The sequence below is a fragment of the Pinus tabuliformis genome, chromosome 1_1 (assembly GCF_031772625.1).
Source record: "Pinus tabuliformis cultivar Carrire ecotype Pingquan chromosome 1_1, CPIR1, whole genome shotgun sequence".
Taxonomy (NCBI): domain Eukaryota; kingdom Viridiplantae; phylum Streptophyta; class Pinopsida; order Pinales; family Pinaceae; genus Pinus; species Pinus tabuliformis.
The window spans coordinates 285,844,681-285,865,714 of record NC_142297.1 but is presented as its reverse complement, the minus strand read 5'-3'; the positions used below and the strand labels follow the sequence as shown (position 1 = coordinate 285,865,714).

General features: G+C 38.8%; 1 protein-coding gene and 1 pseudogene across 3 annotated transcripts; both read left to right on the top strand.

Moving 5' to 3' along the window:
* Nucleotides 1-1,788: 1,788 nt before the first annotated feature.
* On the top strand, nt 1,789-10,466 carry LOC149212654 (uncharacterized). 3 transcript variants are annotated; one of them, XM_089390637.1, is made up of 5 exons: nt 1,789-2,046; nt 2,146-2,228; nt 9,485-9,844; nt 9,944-10,026; nt 10,115-10,466. In XM_089390637.1, exons 3-5 carry the CDS (start codon nt 9,559-9,561, stop codon nt 10,127-10,129), a joined length of 384 nt encoding a protein of 127 aa, XP_089246763.1. In that variant the 5' UTR covers nt 1,789-2,046; nt 2,146-2,228; nt 9,485-9,558; the 3' UTR covers nt 10,130-10,466. The 3 variants fall into 3 exon arrangements, 2 of the variants coding, with proteins under 2 accessions (XP_089246763.1, XP_089246762.1); XM_089390636.1 differs by having other exon boundaries at nt 9,944-10,466; XR_016250257.1 differs by lacking the exons at nt 9,485-9,844; nt 9,944-10,026; nt 10,115-10,466 and adding an exon at nt 2,318-2,583 and having other exon boundaries at nt 1,808-2,046.
* A 4,693-nt stretch (nt 10,467-15,159) lies between these two features.
* LOC149212653 (glucan endo-1,3-beta-glucosidase 3-like) lies at nt 15,160-20,299 on the top strand (annotated as a pseudogene).
* Nucleotides 20,300-21,034: the final 735 nt, after the last annotated feature.

Sequence of the window (21,034 nt, the reverse complement as noted above, 5' to 3'; positions counted from 1 at the left end):
ATTTATTTATATATATAGTTGTAAATCACATAAAAAATATTTAATTAGTATTAATCACTAATAAAAAATTAAATTTTATATTTATTTTAAAAATTAATTTTAATAAAAAATAATTTTAGGGTATGAAGTATGTTTTAAAACTGTTTTGTTTGACAACTAACTAGTCTTGGTTGGTCAGATTTAAGGAAATAGGTTAACAACGAGAGGCATATGGCATGAGCTAAGGCCTACACATAGGTACAACCAGCTTGTTATTCCAAACGAGATTGTTTACCTTAAATAAGGGTGATAAGTTTACAACCAGCTTGTTATTCCAAACGAGATTTTTTAAAGTTAACCTGCCTTCATGATTAACAACCAAAAATAATCATCTTCACTAATCGTTTGACAAATAAATTAATAGATTTTCTCACCATGTAAAAGAAACACGAATAAAAAATATATATATACTTTTTTTTTATTTTCAAAAATATGTTTTAATGAAAATTATGTAAACTTCAGTTTTAATAAAAATCAAAGCCCAAGGGAAAGTTCACATGGGTGTCATAAAATATCTTGCTAGCTCCGTCACTCAACAGAGGATTGGGTTATATAAATCTCACTTACCTTTACGAAACATACATTACCGGCATCATCAACCATCTCTTTCTACGACGTCTTCCCGGTTCGTTACAGTTAGCCACACCTGGAGACGTCCATAACAAATTAATGGCCAAAAAGAAAACTGTCGAACTCGTTCAACATACTAGCCACTGTCTACATCAACAAAACCGCCAGACAATTACAAAACCATTTGCGTTTTCGATTATGGTCATAGTAACATGCTTTAACGTGACTTTCAGATACTGAGACTGTGAGACAGCATGTAATTCGTGAATTGATTTGACACGAAGTAGTAGTCTGTTAGTAGAAACTTTGTAGTGGTTACGTTTCTTTGAAGTGGTTAGTTTTTTTGAGTAACTTTCTTATTCTGATATAGCAGTATAGAGAATGTGATTTCCACAGCCGATCCACGGGGGAAACCAAACTAATTCCTTGAAGCCAATGTAAGAAAACATCTGGAGTGTGTAATATTGTTCACCAGCTAAATTGGCACAAAGTACAAACTGTCAGTTATAGTACAGGTTGGAAATGGCTGAAGAATGAAGGCATTTAATGTCACATCTCTAAGAATTTTTTTTTTATACATGTATTTACCAATCATAACACCAGCAGGTACTTTAATATAAATATATCTACAATTGCATTTACTATAATATACACCTTCATTTAACATATAAACTGCAGGTACTTAAATCTATATATGTCTACGCTTAACATATAACCCGCAGGTACTTCAATATATATATATTTACCCTGACTTGTATCCAGCAGGTATCTTTAATATATATATATATATACTTAATATACAAGCATCATGCTCATTTGATTTTCATGCGTTAATAGATATGCGGGTTATGAAAAGGGCATTCATAACCTATACCTTAACAACCTATATTTCAATCCACCTAACCTTGTCACGCTAAAGGAGAAGTATATGAGTTTATAAAGTCGCAATGCTTCTGGTTGTTAACGTTATGGAGTGTACACGGTTTACGGTGATGTGTTCCAACAGGGATGTATGTACATCCTACACCTAGCCACCATCTAACCACAACTCGGCACGATCTTCATGGCCTGCCACAGTGTACCCAGGTGCCAGCTCGCTCCGTTCTTTACTACACTCGTACTTGCAAGGGGTATGTGGCTTGATCCGGCTCATGAGGCCATGTGATGCATTGGGGACGGGAATCTCGGTCCCAGTGCAATGGCTTCCCGCCTCTCTTCAACGGTGGAGATTTCATCTTACAATCCAACGGTGGAATGGTTTGACAGGGTTTACGAGGGTTTATAATTTCTTCCCTACAGAACCGGGGTTCATTTGCACCTTATTCTCTCGGCTCATCCAGCCCCTCTGCTATGGTAATTCCGGGTTCGATTTCGCCATCGTCTCGTTTGCGTTCTTCCTCCCTGAAGGTTACACAGTGCACCTCAACACTGCAACAGGTATTATCCCTTAACTCTATGGAGGCTCACGGCATTTTTAATACAGTTTTGTTTCGGTCGTTTGCTGTTCGAACTTATGATGAATTTGTTGGTGATCAGGGCATGCAGCCGGGGTTGTTCCACCTGCTTCTCAACCGTCCGTCAAGACTAAGCCTGAAGGCTTGAATCTTCCAGCGTACCAGGTGAGTCTTCCACACTTAACCTGCTACGCGTATCATAAAAGGGTTCCATTTTCAGAGTTTTGAACGGGTTATATTACGTTTGAATGCAGACCCATGATCGATGAGGTTTACTTACTTGGACGCCGGGGTATCTCTCCACTGAGAACCCTCCCAATGGCGTTCGGTACCTCTCGAGGTCTGGCTAATTTCTGTTTAAATGGAAGTGCTTCGGCACACGTTTATGTTCTGTTATTTGCTTAACATGCTGCCCCTGAGGCATGCATATCTTAGTCTTATTTTCCTGTTATACATTGTAATATTGGTCCGGCCGTGTCACAGACCTGGAACGACAGTTCAAGTAATTTATTGGGTTTCCTGTGTTGCCGTTCTCTCACAGTGGTTATTAATAGTTGGACTAATACTATCACTCTGCCAGTTTAGTAGCAGCATGGTCAAGAACTATATATAGTTTTGTTTACTGTTTCCGGACGCAACTCTGATATTGTTTTGCTGGTCTCCGTCTGACTAGCTTCGGACAAGACGACCTTGGTTAACAGAATATTATGCATCTGTTTCTTTATATATTAACGGTGAATATATGCATTACAGGGTTGTATTTTCCCATGTAACATGTACAGTTCTTCCTTTAATGATTTCGATTCCGTTTCTTGCTTTATTTGCACATCAATAAGCTTCGGAGATTTAGAACTGAATGTATTGTCAGTTTCTTTTATGTTATATGTTTTCTATGATATGTTCTGTACTGAATTAACTCATCAGTTTTCTCCTGTTCATAATAACATTTACTTCTAAACCGTTATATGATTATCCCCTGCCTCCTGAAGGGTTAGCCGACCACAGTCGGTGTTTACTTCTGTTATCATGATGTGTCTATCCGACCACAGTCGGTGTTTATTTCTTTTATCTTGATGTGTTTATCCGACCACAGTCGGTGCTCGATGCTTCGGCCGAGCGTTAACTTATTCCATTTCACTGTTTTGTATATGCTCGTTTGTTTAAGACTTCATCCTTATCTGTAGCGCCATGGCTATGCCAGCACGATACAGTGCCGCAGACACTCTAATGAGGCTGTGCTAAGGTGGTTATTACCCACTAACAGGTTACGCCTCTCGGCCTATAACTGTCTTTTCTGCTATAACTACACCTGTGTAGTCGAATAACATATGCAATGCTAGCTGGGATGATGAAACCCTACTGCAAGTTTACGATAATTAATAACAGAATCTAGAATCTAGGGTCCAGTCTCCTTAACATCTACTTGTAATTTTACTATGCATATTAACAGTATTTCAACAAGCTAGATAAAATCCAGGATCACCCATAGTAAGTTTCACAGTATATTCATTTTCAGTCAGTAACTTGTCAACTTGGAAGCATACCTGATTCACCCGAGTCGGAAGTAGTTTCACAAGCAAGTCACCTGTTTGTTTATTCAAGCTCTCCACCCAGCCATGAGATCCATCCTTCAGACGGAGTTCTCCCCCCGAGCCATCCTGCAGGCCTCCAGCCCTCAACATGATTTGTGCACTCACGTGCCAGGTTATCTGGTCCTAACCAGACTTAACCCTCCTTTTCTTCTGCACTTTTTCTCTTCTTGGAAAAAGATTGTCTATCCTCTCTCTGTCTGTCCTCACAGCACAGAGTCTTTCCCCCCAGCCAGGACTTTTCCTCATTCCTGGGAGGTAGTTTCCTTCAGTTATTATAACTGAACACTTTTCTTTAAAATTCACCTCATAGAGGCTGCCAGCAATTCAAGAAAGTATTTAAATTACTTTAAATAAAATAGTTTATCCAGTCTTGTCCATAACACATAACAACAACTGTTTACTGACTTTTACCACAGTAGCTTTTCATTTTTTTACATAAATTGGGGTCATCACATCTCCCCCTCCTGAGATTGGACATCGTCCCGATGTCTGTTTCCCATAAACAAGTTTGGGTAAGCTTCTCTAAGGAGTTCCTCGTCCTCCCACGTGGCCTCTTCCGGCCCATAGTGCTGCCACTGCACTTTAGCTTGGAAAATAACCCGTTTCCGCAGCTGCACTTCTCTCCGGTCGAGAATGGTCAGTGGTTCGACCAGAACCTCGCCTTCCGGTTCGACCTGCAAGCAGCAACAACTTTAATTATTTTCCAGTTTTTAAAGAACGTTTATTTATAGTGACCAGATTACTTCTTACCCGAATATTCTGCCATTGAATCACATGTTTAGGATCGTATACGTATTGCTTTAATACGGATACATGAAACACATTGTGGATCCTAATATGGCTTGGTAAGGCAAGCTGATAAGCTACCGGCCCTACTCTTGCCAAGATCTGGAAGGGTCCGAAGTAGCGAGGTGCCAGTTTAGCACATCCACTCCACTGCAAGGTACTCCTTCTTGGTTGGATTCTTACAAATACATGATCCCCAACTTGAAATTCCTTGAATCTTCTCTTTCGATCAGCGAAACTTTTCTGCCTGTCCTGAGCGGCTTTTAAATTGGAACGCACCTTCTTTACCGTATTCTCCATTTCCTGAAGCATATCAGGGCCAATTCGCAATCTGTCCTCTGGTCCACCCCAGCTTGCGGGTGTGCGGCACTTCCGCCCATACATAACCTCAAAAGGACTCATCTGCGTTGAAGAATGATATCCATTATTATATGCGAATTCGACCAGGTGAAGGTAATCTTCCCATTGGGTTGGCTTCATCATAACGCAGGCTCTCAGCATGTCCTCCACAACTTGATTCACTCGCTCTGTTTGGCCATCTGTTTGGGGATGATAAGCTGTGCTAAAGTTCAGCTGTGTTCCCAGTTCAGCAAATAATGTCCTCCAAAAGGTTGATGTAAACTTGACATCCCGATCGGAGATAATCACCTTCGGGAGTCCATGCAATCTGAATACATTCTGCATGAAAATATGAGCAATTTGTACAGCTTTATATGTCGACTGCACAGGTATGAAGTGTGCTGCCTTACTCAGCTTATCCACTACCACCATAATGGAATCATTATTTTTCTTTGTTTTAGGCAGTCCAGTTATAAAATCCATGGAGATCGTCTCCCATTTCCATTCCGGAATGGGTAAGGGTTGTAACAGCCCTGCTGGATGTAAATGCTCCGCCTTAATCTGCTGACATTCTAGACAGCGTGCTAGATATTCGGCTATCTCTTTTTTCATTTTTGGCCAGTAGTACTCCTTTCGAAGGGCAGTAACCATTTTCTGGTAACCCGGATGCCCAGTGTAATGACTGGTATGGAATTCATCCAAAATCAGCTTTTTAATGCTGTTCTCGTTGGGTACATACAACTTTTTATTAAAGTGCAACAATTCAGCATCATCGAGTTCATACCCTTGTTGTATTTCCTTAACAGATTGTTTCTGTATTTGCTGTTTAATTTGCTGATAAACAACATCTTGTTCAGCTGCTGTTTTTATCCCGTCCAATAAGGTACTCTGCCATTTACTAACTGAAATTTTGCACAAGCATTGTACTTTTCGACTTAATGCATCAGCCACTCGGTTCTCCTTCCCTTTTAGATGCTTGATTTCAAAGTCAAATCCGCTTAGGAAGTCAGCCCAACGAGCTTGCCTTGTGTTCAAAGTGGGTTGGCTGAAATAGTTTGTTAGGCTGTGGTGGTCTGTTAATAACAGAAATTTTCTGCCCAAAAGGTAATGCCGCCACATTTTTAGGGCATGAATGACAGCTGTCAGCTCCAGATCGTAAGCAGAGTATTTCTGCTCATGTTCCTTCAGCTTCCTAGACTCATAAGCAATGACTCTTCCTTCTTGCATCAGCACTCCTCCCACACCTTCCTTACTTGCGTCTGTGCAGACCACGTAATCCTTGTTAGGATCAGCTATGCTTAACACAGGTGCGGTGGTGAGTAAATGCTTGAGCTGCTCAAAGCTCTTCTGGCATTCTGAGGTCCACTTAAATATCTTTCCCTTCTTTTGCAAGGAGGTGATAGGGTATGCTACCCTCGAGAAGCCTTCAACAAATCTTCTATAATAACCTGCTAACCCCATGAAGGATCTAATATCCGCCACATCCTTCGGTATAGGCCATTCCAATATAGTCCTGATTTTCTCGGGATCAACTGCAATTCCTTCCTTGGTGATCACGTGGCCTAAGTATTGTATTTCTTCCTTGAAGAAATCACACTTACTGAACTTTGCATATAATTGATGTTCTCGCAAGGTTTGCAATACCAGTCTAAGGTGTTCCTCATGCTCCTTTCTGGATCTGCTGTAAATCAGAATATCATCTATGAATATCAGTACAAACTTGTCTAAAAACCGATGAAACACACTGTTCATCAAACACATAAAAGTAGCAGGTGCATTGGTCAGGCCAAAAGGTAGCACCACAAACTCGTAATGCCCATATCGCGTTCTGAAAGCAGTCTTAGCGATATCCTCTTCTTTAATTCTGATCTGATGATAACCAGATCGCAGATCGATTTTAGAGAACACCGTCGCTCCCTTTACCTGATCGAAAAGTTCGTCGATCCTAGGCAAAGGGTATTTATTTTTGATCGTGAGTTTATTCAACTGACGATAATCGATGCACATTCGAAAAGTGCCATCCTTCTTTTTGACAAACAGCACTGGAGCTCCCCAGGGTGATACACTGGGGCGGATGTAATTTTTATCTAACAGCTCCTGCAGTTGCATTTTCAACTCTGTTAGTTCTGGCACACTCATACGGTAGGGTGCCCGTGATACAGGTGCTGCCCCTGGAATCAACTCAATAATGAAGTCCACATCCCGTTTAGGTGGTAATCCCGGCACTTCCTCGGGAAAGACATCTGCAAAATCCTGTACTATCGGAATGTTACCCAGCATAGCAGTTTTATCCTTCTGATTCGCGTATCCCACTTGAATAGCGTAGATTTGACACTTCTTCTTGATACACTTAGCTAGCTGAGTTGCTGTAATAGGTCGAATCTGCACAGGGTGTCTGATTCCTTGCAACTCCTGCTGTTCCCCACGGTCATCCTTATAATAGATGGTTTTGGTCTTGCAGTTGACTAAAGACCAGTGTTTCTCCAGCCAGTCCATACCAATCAAAATGTCATAGGAACCCAACGGCAAAACATTCAAATCTGCCACTATTGGCTGTCCTGCTATGGTCAAGGAACAATTATTTACTTTGGCCAAGACTCGTCTCTTGGCTCCTGTAGCTAGTTGAACCAGCCACAGATTTTTAAACTTTTCAGCTTGCAGTTTACACTGTTCTACTATTTTCGGGCTAATATAACTTAAAGTAGCCCCTGGGTCTATTAGAACAACTATGGAAAGGTTGGAGATTTTACCTTCGAATTCAACCATAGATGGTTGATACTCCGCCTGACGGTCCTCCAGCGCTGCATTGATTCTGGGTACACTACGCGCCACGTCTCCAACCGTTGATGCCTCATGAATCTGTGATATCTGGTCTGTCCCCTTCCGCTGTGGACAATTTTTAACATAGTGAGGTCCCCCACATCCCCAGCATTGAACTGGTGGTCTGGTCATCCCCTCACCTTCTGGTCTAACAGACTGCTCATTTGCCTTGGATTCGCCCAACGGTCTGGACCGGGATGCATTCCTTGCAACAGGTCTACTGTTTAGTCCTTTACCAGCACCTTTGTTTCCACTGCTGCGATTTCCTTTGCTGCTCCCAACCATGCGACCACTTCTTTTCTCATTCCACCTTTTGCTTGAAGTGTCCCCTTTCTGTTTACTCTGCTGGTAGCAGATTCTCGCTTTACGGATGGCCTCATCCATGGTCCTAGGATTGTCGAACTCAATCCTTTCCCTTATGTATGCAGGAAAACTGCTCACAAACCTTTGGACCTTGGCCTTCTCCTCCTTGATGTAAGGTACATAACGTAACAGCGAGGTGAAACGGTTAATGAATTCGTCCATGGTCTGCTGTCCCAGTCTTAAGTCATGAAACTCCCTTGCCTTTTCATCATAGAAGCGCTCAGTCAGGTACCTTTCTTTAAAATATTTCTGGAACTTCTCCCATGTAATGGTTCGCTCACTGACCCCCTTGACAATTTTAATTTCTTCCCACCACAAGGTTGCCTTACCTTGTAACTGAAAAATTGCCAATCTTGCCTTCAAATTGTGGTCATATTCATACAATTGAAAATACTTATTCATATTTATCAACCAAGCTTCCGCAGCTTCCTCTTGTTCACCATCAAAGTGTGGGGGTTTAATTTTCCGGAATTCTCCCTGCAGTTCCACTTTCTGTCGTTTTGAGGTTTGCTGCTGAGGTGCATTATCAGAGTGATTTTCCTTGTCATCAGAATTTTCAGGTTCCATTTGATAGTCTTGTTCTTCTGTTACCCTCTGCTGTTCTGCACTGGGGTTAGACAGAGGTGGGTTCTGCCTGTCCGACAGGCTTTTCAGAATTCTTTCCTGTTCTGTTGTTAAACGGGCATTGTCCTCTCGCAACCGTGCCATCTCGTTCTTCAATTCCTGGACAGTTTCCAGGATTGCAAGGTTGGTACTCCGTGTTTCTGCACCCAATTGTACCCACAGCTCTGCATTCTCTTGAAGATTGTTGCCAGCTTCCTGCATCTTGTTTCCTTTTTAATTAACTGTTGGCTGTTGCCACTCTGTACTTTCCCTTCATAAACAGAACAACAGTTAGAGGAATTATTACTTAGTTTCTTATGCATGGTGCAGGCTTTGATTGTCTGAGGCCACAGTGTTGAAACTGGGCTCTGATACCAATTTGTCACATCTCTAAGATTATTTTTTTTATACATGTATTTACCAATCATAACACCAGCAAGTACTTTAATATAAATATATCTACAATTGCAATTACTTTAATATACACCTTCATTTAACATATAAACTGCAGGTACTTAAATTTATATATGTCTACGCTTAACATATAACCCGCAGGTACTTCAATATATATATATTTACCCTGACTTGTATCCAGCAGGTATCTTTAATATATATATATATATATATATATACTTAATATACAAGCATCATGCTCATTTGATTTTCATGCGTTAATAGATATGCGGGTTATGAAAAGGGCATTCATAACCTATACCTTAACAACCTATATTTCAATCCACCTAACCTTGTCACGCTAAAGGAGAAGTATATGAGTTTATAAAGTCGCAATGCTTTTGGTTGTTAACGTTATGGAGTGTACACGGTTTACGGTGATGTGTTCCAACAGGGATGTATGTACATCCTACACCTAGCCACCATCTAACCACAACTCGGCACGGTCTTCATGGCCTGCCACAGTGTACCCAGGTGCCAGCTCGCTCCGTTCTTTACTACACTCGTACTTGCAAGGGGTATGTGGCTTGATCCGGCTCATGAGGCCATGTGATGCATCGGGGACGGGAATCTCGGTCCCAGTGCAATGGCTTCCCGCCTCTCTTCAACGGTGGAGATTTCATCTTACAATCCAACGGTGGAATGGTTTGACAGGGTTTACGAGGGTTTATAATTTCTTCCCTACAGAACCGGGGTTCATTTGCACCTTATTCTCTCGGCTCATCCAGCCCCTCTGCTATGGTAATTCCGGGTTCGATTTCGCCATCGTCTCGTTTGCGTTCTTCCTCCCTGAAGGTTACACAGTGCACCTCAACACTGCAACAGGTATTATCCCTTAACTCTATGATGGCCCACGACATTTTTAATACAGTTTTGTTTCGGTTGTTTGCTGTTCGAACTTATGATGAATTTGTTGGTGATCAGGGCATGCAGCCGGGGTTGTTCCACCTGCTTCTCAACCGTCCTTCAAGACTAAGCCTGAAGGCTTGAATCTTCCAGCGTACCAGGTGAGTATTCCACACTTAACCTGCTACGCGTATCATAAAAGGGTTCCATTTCAGAGTTTTGAACGGGTTATATTACGTTTGAATGCAGACCCATGATCGATGAGGTTTACTTACTTGGACGCCGGGGTATCTCTCCACTGAGAACCCTCCCAATGGCGTTCGGTACCTCTCGAGGTCTGGCTAATTTCTGTTTAAATGGAAGTGCTTCGGCACACGTTTATGTTCTGTTATTTGCTTAACATGCTGCCCCTGAGGCATGCATATCTTGGTCTTATTTTCCTGTTATACATTGTAATATTGGTCCAGCTGTGTCACAGACCTGGAACGACAGTTCAAGTAATTTATTGGGTTTCCTGTGTTGCCGTTCTCTCACAGTGGTTATTAATAGTTGGACTAATACTATCACTCTGCCAGTTTAGTAGCAGCATGGTCAAGAACTATATATAGTTTTGTTTACTGTTTCCGGACGCGACTCTGATATTGTTTTGCTGGTCTCCGTCCGACTAGCTTCGGACCAGACGCCCTTGGTTAACAGAATATTATGCATCTGTTTCTTTATATATTAACGGTGAATATATGCATTACAGGGTTGTATTTTCCCATGTAACATGTACAGTTCTTCCTTTAATGATTTCGATTCCGTTTCTTGCTTTATTTGCACATCAATAAGCTTCAGAGATTTAGAACTGAATGTATTGTCAGTTTCTTTTATGTTATACGTTTTCTATGATAAGTTCTGTACTGAATTAACTCATCAGTTTTCTCCTGTTCATAATAACATTTACTTCTAAACCGTTATATGTTTATCCCCTGCCTCCTGAAGGGTTAGCCGACCATAGTCGGTGTTTACTTATGTTATCATGATGTGTCTATCCGACCATAGTCGGTGTTTATTTCTTTTATCTTGATGTGTTTATCCGACCACAGTCGGTGCTCGATGCTTCGGCCGAGCGTTAACTTATTCCATTTCACTGTTTTGTATATGCTCGTTTGTTTAAGACTTCATCCTTATCTGTAGCGCCATGGCTATGCCAGCACGATACAGTGCCGCAGACACTCTAATGAGGCTGTGCTAAGGTGGTTATTACCCACTAACAGGTTACGCCTCTCGGCCTATAACTGCCTTTTCTGCTATAACTACACCCGTGTAGTCGAATAACATATGCAATGCTAGCTGGGATGATGAAACCCTACTGCAAGTTTACGATAATTAATAACAGAATCTAGAATCTAGGGTCCAGACTCCTTAACATCTACTTGTAATTTTACTGTGCATATTAACAGTATTTCAACAAGCTAGATAAAATCCAGGATCACCCATAGTAAGTTTCACAGTATATTCATTTTCAGTCAGTAACTTGTCAACTTGGAAGCATACCTGATTCACCCGAGTCAGAAGTAGTTTCACAAGCAAGTCACCTGTTTGTTTATTCAAGCTCTCCACCCAGCCATGAGATCCATCCTTCAGACGGAGTTCTCCCCCCGAGCCATCCTGCAGGCCTCCAGCCCTCAACAGGATTTGTGCACTCACGTGCCAGGTTATCTGGTCCTAACCAGACTTAACCCTCCTTTTCTTCTGCACTTTTTCTCTTCTTGGAAAAAGATTGTCTATCCTCTCTCTGTCTGTCCTCACAGCACAAAGTCTTTCCCCCCAGCCAGGACTTTTCCTCATTCCTGGGAGGTAGTTTCCTTCAGTTATTATAACTGAACACTTTTCTTTAAAATTCACCTCATAGAGGCTGCCAGCAATTCAAGAAAGTATTTAAATTACTTTAAATAAAATAGTTTATCCAGTCTTGTCCATAACACATAACAACAACTGTTTACTGACTTTTACCATAGTAGCTTTTCATTTTTTTACATAAATTGGGGTCATCACATCACATTTAACATGTAACGGGAATAGGGAAAATGTATCGGTTTTCCTTTTACAGTATAAAGGGATGAGATGGAAACATAAAACTTAATCCACTTTGATTTAGCCATTTTTATATATGTTTTGATTGAATTGAACCTGCAATCATCAACATACACTCAAACTAACATTTTTTTCAGAACAGTTCATATTTTAAAACATTTACGATATTTATTGAAAAATTATCCTAAACTAAATATTATATGTAAATTATAATTTACACGTAAATTTTAATATGAATTGGAGTGGATATGTATTCTCCCAATGACTGAGTAGTTTGGAATTTGGGTCACTATACAAAAGAGATCGTTTAAAACTAATAATTTTAAAACTAGAGAAAACACTTTGTTTTATAAATTAATTAAATTGATTTTTATCTTTTATTATTATTTTATTAAAAAAAAAATGTAAAAGGAAAATAAAACATGCGAGAATCATAATGTGCCAAACTTCAAATTTTATTTAACATTTTTCCCTTTTTGAAAACTAAACCAGTTTTCCCCTTAATTTTAAAAATATTTTTGGCTTTTTTCACCACCATTTTAAATTTTACTCATCTCAGTTTTCCATGAACTTAAAGATTAATAGTTATTTTCACCTGGACCTTTAACGATGGGGAACTCAAAGATTAATTGTTATTTTCACCTAGATCTTTAACGATGGGGAAGCAAGGTGGCAGTTATTTCGACAAAGGGATTCTAGTTGCACTCACGTTGAAGTAAAAGCCTATAAGTAAATGTTGATCTTGGATTTTCATAGTAAACAAGGAGGGTTGCAAGGTAGCAAGTCCCTGCCTTGAGGATGTTGATTGGGTAAAGTGTGGGAAGGTTGACTAGGTGAAGCATGTCAACTTTCACACCGATATTCTATTCCGTTAACCTTTTCTTTGCTCAGTCGAAGAAGGGGTCACTATAAATGTATAGATTGTGTTACAAAGATGACCATCATTGCTATGCTAGCCACAAAAAAAACAAGTTATGGAAAGCTCCATGAACCATATCTCCATGCTAGATTCAATGCATGATACAGGCAAATACAACGTGTTTGTAATCATGGCATCGATTATTGTAATGATTAATTGAATGGAGTCAACTTCATTACATTTAAGTAGCAGTGATCATAGTCATGGTCCTAACTCATAGGACCTACCTAATCGCTGCTAACGAGTCACTATTTTGTTACAGAGCCCTAAAGAGACTATCTACAAATTACCGAGGTAGCTTATTTAGAAGAAGAAAAAGAATGTATGGGCTTTATTGAAGGTTTGTAACTGGCTCTTTCCACTGGCCAAGCAGTAAGGAGCGAACCTTCTTACCACGGTAAGGTTTTTTCACTTGCTTTCAAGTTGGTTAGGCTCGCTTCTAATTATGTTCTGAAGAAAGATTTCCTTACTTTTCTGCATGCGTGCAATTAAGGGGAAGATATTCATAAACCAACCTCCCAGAACTAGAACTATTTGTCACTAACCAACCCTAACTTGAAGGCTTGATAGTGACAAAAAGTGAGGAAAGAAGTTGTTACATTGAGTTACAAAGAGCGACAAAAAGTAGATACAAAGAGTGACAATGGAAAATAGTTACAAATAGTGACAAAAGGGTGCTGCTAGGAAAGAAGCCCAGACATAGGACAGGAAGGTTTGCAGTGTAGGAACACCTCATGCAAGTCAGTTTAATAAGAAATCGATCTCTCTCGTTAGGATCCAAGCTTGCATCTCGACTATTTGCATTAGCGATGGGCTTACACATGGAATCAATGCTTCCCATCGTTTACAATCATGTTGAATATCTATATGCCATTTCATTTATTCCATCCATGAATGATAGATGGCAGAGCATGCAATTGATCTCCGGTATGTAGCATTTGCTCTTTACGATTCTATCCATCCATGAGCATCGACTATCAGTAGTACTAGTTGATAAGATGCTACTGAATGAACAACATCTACTTCTGGATTTGCTGTCTCCATAGCCCTTGCTTTTGTTTCTGTTGCACTTACCCTAGTTTCTTCAAGATCTTGATCTCATCCTGGAACTAGCATTAAGACTGGCTTTGGTACCTTTTCTCTTGGCTCCATCTTTGCTTCTCCTGCTTGTTAAAATAAGATAATTACTCCCGCCTGAGTTGGAGAAACTTAAAGAGTTAGTTAACTGAGTGTTGAGGGTTGAGTCAAATCGAGTTAAGTGATAAACGAATTTTAGTGTGTGGTTGCATGTCAAGATATTATAGGCAAGTTGTTAGCTGGAAAAGGATAAATACCCTTCACCGGGTTCATTACAAGCATCAAGTTTTGTGTGATCAATAGAAGAGTTGCAATTCGTGTGTTTTGGGTGAATTATATGTTTAACTTCTTTACCTTTCCAACAAATGGTATCAGAGCTAAGCAAGAATCACAAAATCCATGGTGTTTGCAAAGTCAGTGAGGGGGCCAACAAAAAAAGACTGACGATTTATGTCAACAGGCACACAAATTTCACACCTCATTATTATAAAAAACCACACAATTTACGTGTGCCTTCAAATATGAAAACATTCTGTGTGCAGTTTTATCCTGGTCCGAATCGGCAAGAGCTATTTCCACCTCTATAGCTCCATTAATACACCCCCTATGTACCACAGGGCATGAACACTCTGACATCTATTTAATTTTCAGGCAACACTTTCTGGTTAATAGTGATGGACATATGCATGATGTGATCACCCATCTCGTTGTTTGTATCGATGCCCATTGAAACGAGTGGCATGTGTATCATGGCATGTCGTGTATCATATGCTATCCATTCCCCATACCATCTGATATTAATTGCCATGGAATGTTATCATACGAAATAAAATACATGAGCTCGATTGCTGATACATACAAAATGGTGTATCAGGTGGAATACGTATCAATATTGTAACCATTAATGTCGTGTTATATGAATTTGAAAACACGCTCAATATTCAAGTTTGAACTTGTAAAGGCGCTCAATATTCAAGTTTCATCTCTAAACCAGTGGTTTCACCAAATTTTGAATTGTGTAATGGCGCTCCAGATTGGAATTTTGAATTTCATAACTCGCACTGCCATATTTTATTGAACTTGAAAGAAGCTTTGGTTCGTTATAGTTTCTTTGCTCAGCATGAGATTCCGGACGAGTTCGATGCTGATCGCGATTATAGTGGTTTTGGCTATTGTTGCCTCTGCTAGTGAGAAAACTCATTTTAGCGTTTGATTTGTAATGGCTTTAGCTTTAATTTCTTCGATTATCATTGTCTCTGCGGCCGGGGACCAGACAAGAAAATGCAATTTACAGTTTGGTTCGTCCAGGGTTAAGCTTTAATTTTTTCAATTATCGTTGCCTCTGCAGTTGAGAACCAGACAAGAAAATCCATTTTATTGTTTGGTTCATCAACTGTTTAAGCTTTAATTTGTTCGATTATTGTTGCATCTGTAGCTGAGAACTAGACACGAAAATGCATTTATCGTTTGGTTTGTCAGGGGTTTTAGCTTTAATTTCTTTGACTATAGTGCCTCTGCAGCTGAGAACTAGACAAAGAAAATGCATTTTATAGTTTGGTTCGTCGGAGGTTTTAACTTTAATTTCTTTGATTATCATTGCTACTGCAGCTGATAAAATTCATTTTCTTGTCTTGTTCGTCCGGGGTTTTTGCTATAATTTCTTCGACTATCGTTGCCTCTGCAGCGGTTTTAGCTTTAATTTCTCTGATTATCATTGCTTCTGCAGCTGAGAAAATGCATTTTCTTGTCTGGTTCATCAAAATTTATTTTTGAGCTTTGATTTTTGTGATTGACCGAGTAAATTTCATTTTTTGTTTTGTTTTGGTTTGCAGGGGCTGGCACTGTGGGTATCAATTCTGGTCACAAAGCAAACAATCTTTCCCTAGCTTCCAAGATAGTGCCGCTGATCAAGAGCCAAGGCATCAAACAAGTTGAAGCTCTACGACGCAGACCCTGCAACTCTACATGCATTCAGTGGTACCAACATTAAAATCACCATTGCCCTTCCCAATGAGCAACTCTCCAACGTTGCTCGTCGTCTTTCGCGAGCCTATGCCTGGGGTCCAGCAGAATGAGGTTGCCTACGTTCCGAGCACCCAGATCACGACCATAGCTGTCGGCAATGAAGTCTTGGCCAATTCTAATAGTTTCACCTCCTACATTGTCCCTGTCATGAAGAATATTCACATGGCTCTTGTCAAATACAACCTCGACGGAATTATCAAAGTGTCAAGCCCCGTTGCCACCATTGTGTTGTAGAACTCTTTCCCGCCATCAACCGGACTTTTCAAGAGAGATTTTGTGGAGACCACGATAGAGCCCATGATCAATTTTCTAAGCCAAACGGGTCCCTCTCTCATGGTCGATGTCTACCCTTTCTTTGCCTACTAGGGCGATGCCAACGATATTTCTCTAGACTACGCACTCTTTCGCCCCAGTGCCAGAGTCCGAGACAGCAACACCGGGCTCCTGTACATGAACCTCTTTGATGCACAGCTCGACGTAGTGTTCTCTGCAATGTCAGCCCTTGGGTATAAGAACCTCGACATTGTCGTGTCTGAGACTGGGTGGCCATCTAAGGGCGACGAGGGTGAAACCGGTGCTAACCTTGACAATGTTGCGGCCTACAATGGGAACCTCATCAAGAATGTCCTCTCCAACTCTGGAACTCCGCTCAAGCCCCATGCCTCTCTAGACACCTTCATTTTTGCTCTCTCTAATGAAAACTAGAAGCCCAGTCCCACATCGGAGCGCAACTATGGCTTGTTCTACCCAACCAAGGAGCACATCTACAATATTGCTCTTACACCTGCAGCCATGAACAACCAGGCGCCTACCTCTGGAAGCAATTCCTCTTCCACCCTGGCCACCTCTGTGCAGCATCATCGCAGCAGCAAGACAACCCCAGAACGAGCATTCGAGACGTGGTGCCTTGCAAATTACAAGATCGATACTAGTAAGCTCCAGGCGGCATTAGACTACGCATGTGGAGAAGGGGCTGCGGATTGCAAGTAGATTCAGCCCGGGACGTCTTACTACAACCCTAACACGCTGGAAGGCCATGCTTCATATGCTTTTAATAGTTATTATCAAAAGAATAGCCGCAAGACTGGAATGTGCGACTTCCAGGGCACTGCCTATGTCATTACCCAATGTCCATGTAAGTTCATATATTATCCCAGGATTAGCTTACTTTTTGTCTACATATGCGCTACCATTATTGAAGGTCTTTTGATGATTAATCTTATGATTTGTTTTTTACCTTGTTGTTGTAGAGTATGGCGATTGCAAATTCCCAACAGATTACTACTTTAGTTCATAGAAGATCAGTGGTACCTAGTAGTATTATAGTTTAGAATCATCTCTTGTGAACTTTCTAGAGTGCTTGCAGGGCTCGATTTCGTTCCGTTTTGTATGTATATGAAGGGGCGTATCATTCTTATTATGAAATCAATATTCTTGATTATAAAAAATCGTGCTGTCAAAATGGTTTAAATTTGATTTTCGTTTAACACCTTGGTTGAAATAGTGTTCCCCAATCGACATCCGGGCATAGATAAATCTCCAACAATGGATATTCTTGCTTCTTAAACATAAACTTCAGGTTTTAACTCAATTTATGAACTTTCCTAAGATCGAAAGGGGTCGTTTAACGTTTTGACCCTTAAGTAATGAAATGGTTTGCTAAGCAATCTGTACGAAATGATTTTCTAAAGAATCTGTGATTCGTCATTTGGTATTTTTCTTAAATATATTGCAAGCATATTTTGGGATTTACAAGTTTGGGTTGGAATTACAAATTTCAGTTTGGAAAATTCTCTAAAAAAAAGTCTCTAAAGGAAGGATTTACAATTTTTTGTTGGAATTACAAATTTGAGTGGAATTACAAATTTGAGTTGCAAATATTTCATAATCAACAAATTTTTGTTGGAATTATAAATTTGAGAGGAACTACAAATTTAAATTGTAAATATTTCATAATCTACACAAAGAGAGTTTTGTTTTTAATACATTCAAAACCAGTTTTAAATAACAAAAATCTATATTCTTAACCAATATTTTTTAGATATGCGAGAATTTACATTGATTTTCCAATAGGGCACACGATTTTCCATTAGAGTTGTGTGTTTTAGGGATAGGAACTCAATCAATTGCAATTGAAATAAATTTTTTTATGTAACTCTTTGACTTATTTCCATCATGATTATATACTTAGAGGTGCTTATGAATACAAAAATTTAATCAATTAAACTAAACCTTTTTTTATGTAACCCTTTAACTTACAACTCCCCACCTTTTTATGTAATGCTTTGACTTAAGAACTCCTAACTGTGTCACTGACTGTGATGTAAAATCTCAATACAATTATTAAATTATCTAAAAAATTATGCCTTCAAAAGCAATTTTAAGCAACAAAGATATATTCTTAACCGATTTTTTTTCCCGATTCCAATCATAAACTCCAAAACATCTTTAAACAAAGAACAACTAATTAATTACATAACAATTAATTTTGTTTAGAATCTATTAAATATTAAAATCTACATTTCATCTATATATTCAAAACTAAATAATGACATAACAAGTGACTGTGTTAAAAACCTATTAAATACTAAAATCTACCTTCAATGAATGCACATCAATGCACATTATTACCGAACCACAATAAAAAAGAAATGTTGTTAAGAAAAGTTGTTATATATGTGAACATTTCCCACTCTCATTTTCCGAACTCCAACTCATATATCTTACAACATTTCATACATTTTAGCCTCAACTTTCTAATCTATAATCCTGGACCATATTTCATAGCTTCAACTTCCCATTCTACAGTATATGATGAAATGGTAATACTTCCACTAAGGTTCACAATCGGCATTTTAGTGAGATGGGGGACTATATTTCATTGCAACATTTTTGGCTTATAAATATTTTTTAATTTAAAATTTTAAACTTCATCATTCAAACCTAAATTAACTTTAAGATATAATGTATAAATCTCATAATTGTAGAACCATTATTATAGCTCTATACCCCACACTTTAATGATGATTTTATTGTTCTTTAATTTTTATTATTGTTAAAGCAGTTGTAGAATTTAAAGTAAATGACCTTCCTGTGATGTATAAATGATTTTAATGAAATTTATTATATTAATTATTTAATTAAATAATTTATTGAATATTAATAAAATAAAATAAATAAATAAATAATTGTTGTTTTTAATATTAGTAATCATATTAAAACATGTTATTTTTTTCCTTTTTGAAAAGGTTATAAAATTATATTATTTTCATGTTTTCTTAAACATTTTTTATAATCAGTTTTCAAATGAAATATTTTTAAGTTTAAGATAAAATATTTAGTTAATAAGTTATTAGTTCTTAACTTTATTAGATCTAGTGCATTAAAAAAAAATCACTTATCTATTCAAATAATGTGTATGTTTTTCTTACTTATTAAAAATAGATTAAATAGAATGATCAAAATCACTTAAAAATTTATCTCTGATTAGAGATAGGAAATATCTAAGTGAGGAGATCTCTTGTTCCAACCATTATTTCATGAAAAACATTATAATATTCTGAAATATTTCCATTGTTATTTTCTATCAAAAAGTTAGATAAAGTATGAGCATCCATATTCCTCTCCCTGTACAAAGATTAGGATGGTTGAAAACACTTCCAAGTTTTATCCTTTCAATTACGATATGAGTAATTGGTCATGGCCGCAGCCAGATAAACATGTTCAGCATCTTCTGGGCTTGTTGCACGGGCTGATTGTGATGATCAAATCGACCCCAACGGCCCAGACGAAGGAGCAGAAAATGACGTCAAACGCATCCCTCGTGCAGTGGAGTTAAGAAATGCTGGGATCAAATTTGAGCGATCAGATGGAGGCATCAAGAAGATTAGATTTGAGGCTAAGAGAGCCACAATTTGTCTTCCGCCGATATCACAGACCAGATATAGGTACTCTTCCATAACCTAGTAGCGTTTGAGGTGTGCAAGGCATCTAAAATCAATTATGTGACGTGTTACCTAAGTTTTAAGGACTCTGATGAAGACGTGGCTGTGATGAGAAGAAGTAACATCGTTACAAATTACCTTTGGAGCGACGCAGAGGTTGCCGATCTCTTCAATGGTCTATGTAAGGGAGTCACCGTTAGCCGGGTAGATGTACTCGGGCAACTGAAACGACAAGTGAATGTTCAGTACAGAAGTAAATTCAAGGTTTGGTTTGCCGAGCTCATGAAGGAGCATTTCTCATTACTAGAGAAGTTTAGCTCTGGCGGTGGCAATTATTGTAGTGTTGCTTACCACTGTGCAAATCCTCTTCTCAATATTCTCAGTATATAAACCATGATCTCAAGTGGCCTTTCAAATTATTTTTCTTTTTCAAATCACTGCATTACAATAGTGTGTGATTCGGCGCTTTCTATTTATTTTTTCAGACGAAAAAAACAGACTTTCATTCCTTAACATAGAAAGTTACATATTTTCATGGATTATCTCAAATCGTACTTAACATAGAAAGTTACATATCTTCATGGATTATATCAGATCGTACTAAAAAGATAACATTGAAATCTACGGATCAACACTTCAAAGAAGAAGATTGTCCAGCGAACAGTTTTTCAACCTGAGAAGAGCCAGAAAGCAAGAAAAGCAGGGGATCCGTGCAGATCCGGTTCTTTTCTGCTTATTAAGTGATTTGCATGTTGATGGTTTTAACAAGTACAAAATGTAGAGGATGAGTTAAAGTGTATGATAAGTTCTTTTGAATATTTTATTCAAACTGTTTTTGTTGCCTTTGGATTTGGCAATGAAATCATGAATGGGCTTTAGATGTAGTGATTAGCAGGTTGATTGTCAATTGTATGAATATTGTGGACATGTACAAAAACAATCAGAAATTTGTTGCACATAGCAGATTTCCAGTACCTCTTACCCTCTCTCTTGATCCATGGATTTAATTGTTGAGTTGCTTTTTAAAATTAAAACCCTTTCGCTCGATCCCATGGATTATGGATTTAATTGTTGAGTTGCTTTTCAAAATTAGAAAACAATTTTAAAAAACTGCATTATTTATAT

What these genes read in the sequence shown, in the direction of transcription:
- LOC149212654 (XM_089390636.1), top strand. Translation starts at nt 9,559, where the DNA reads ATGAGGCCATGTGATGCATCGGGGACGGGAATCTCGGTCCCAGTGCAA. An exon ending in GCACCTCAACACTGCAACAG is followed by an intron (nt 9,845 to 9,943) that starts GTATTATCCCTT and finishes GTTGGTGATCAG; the next exon opens with GGCATGCAGCCGGGGTTGTT.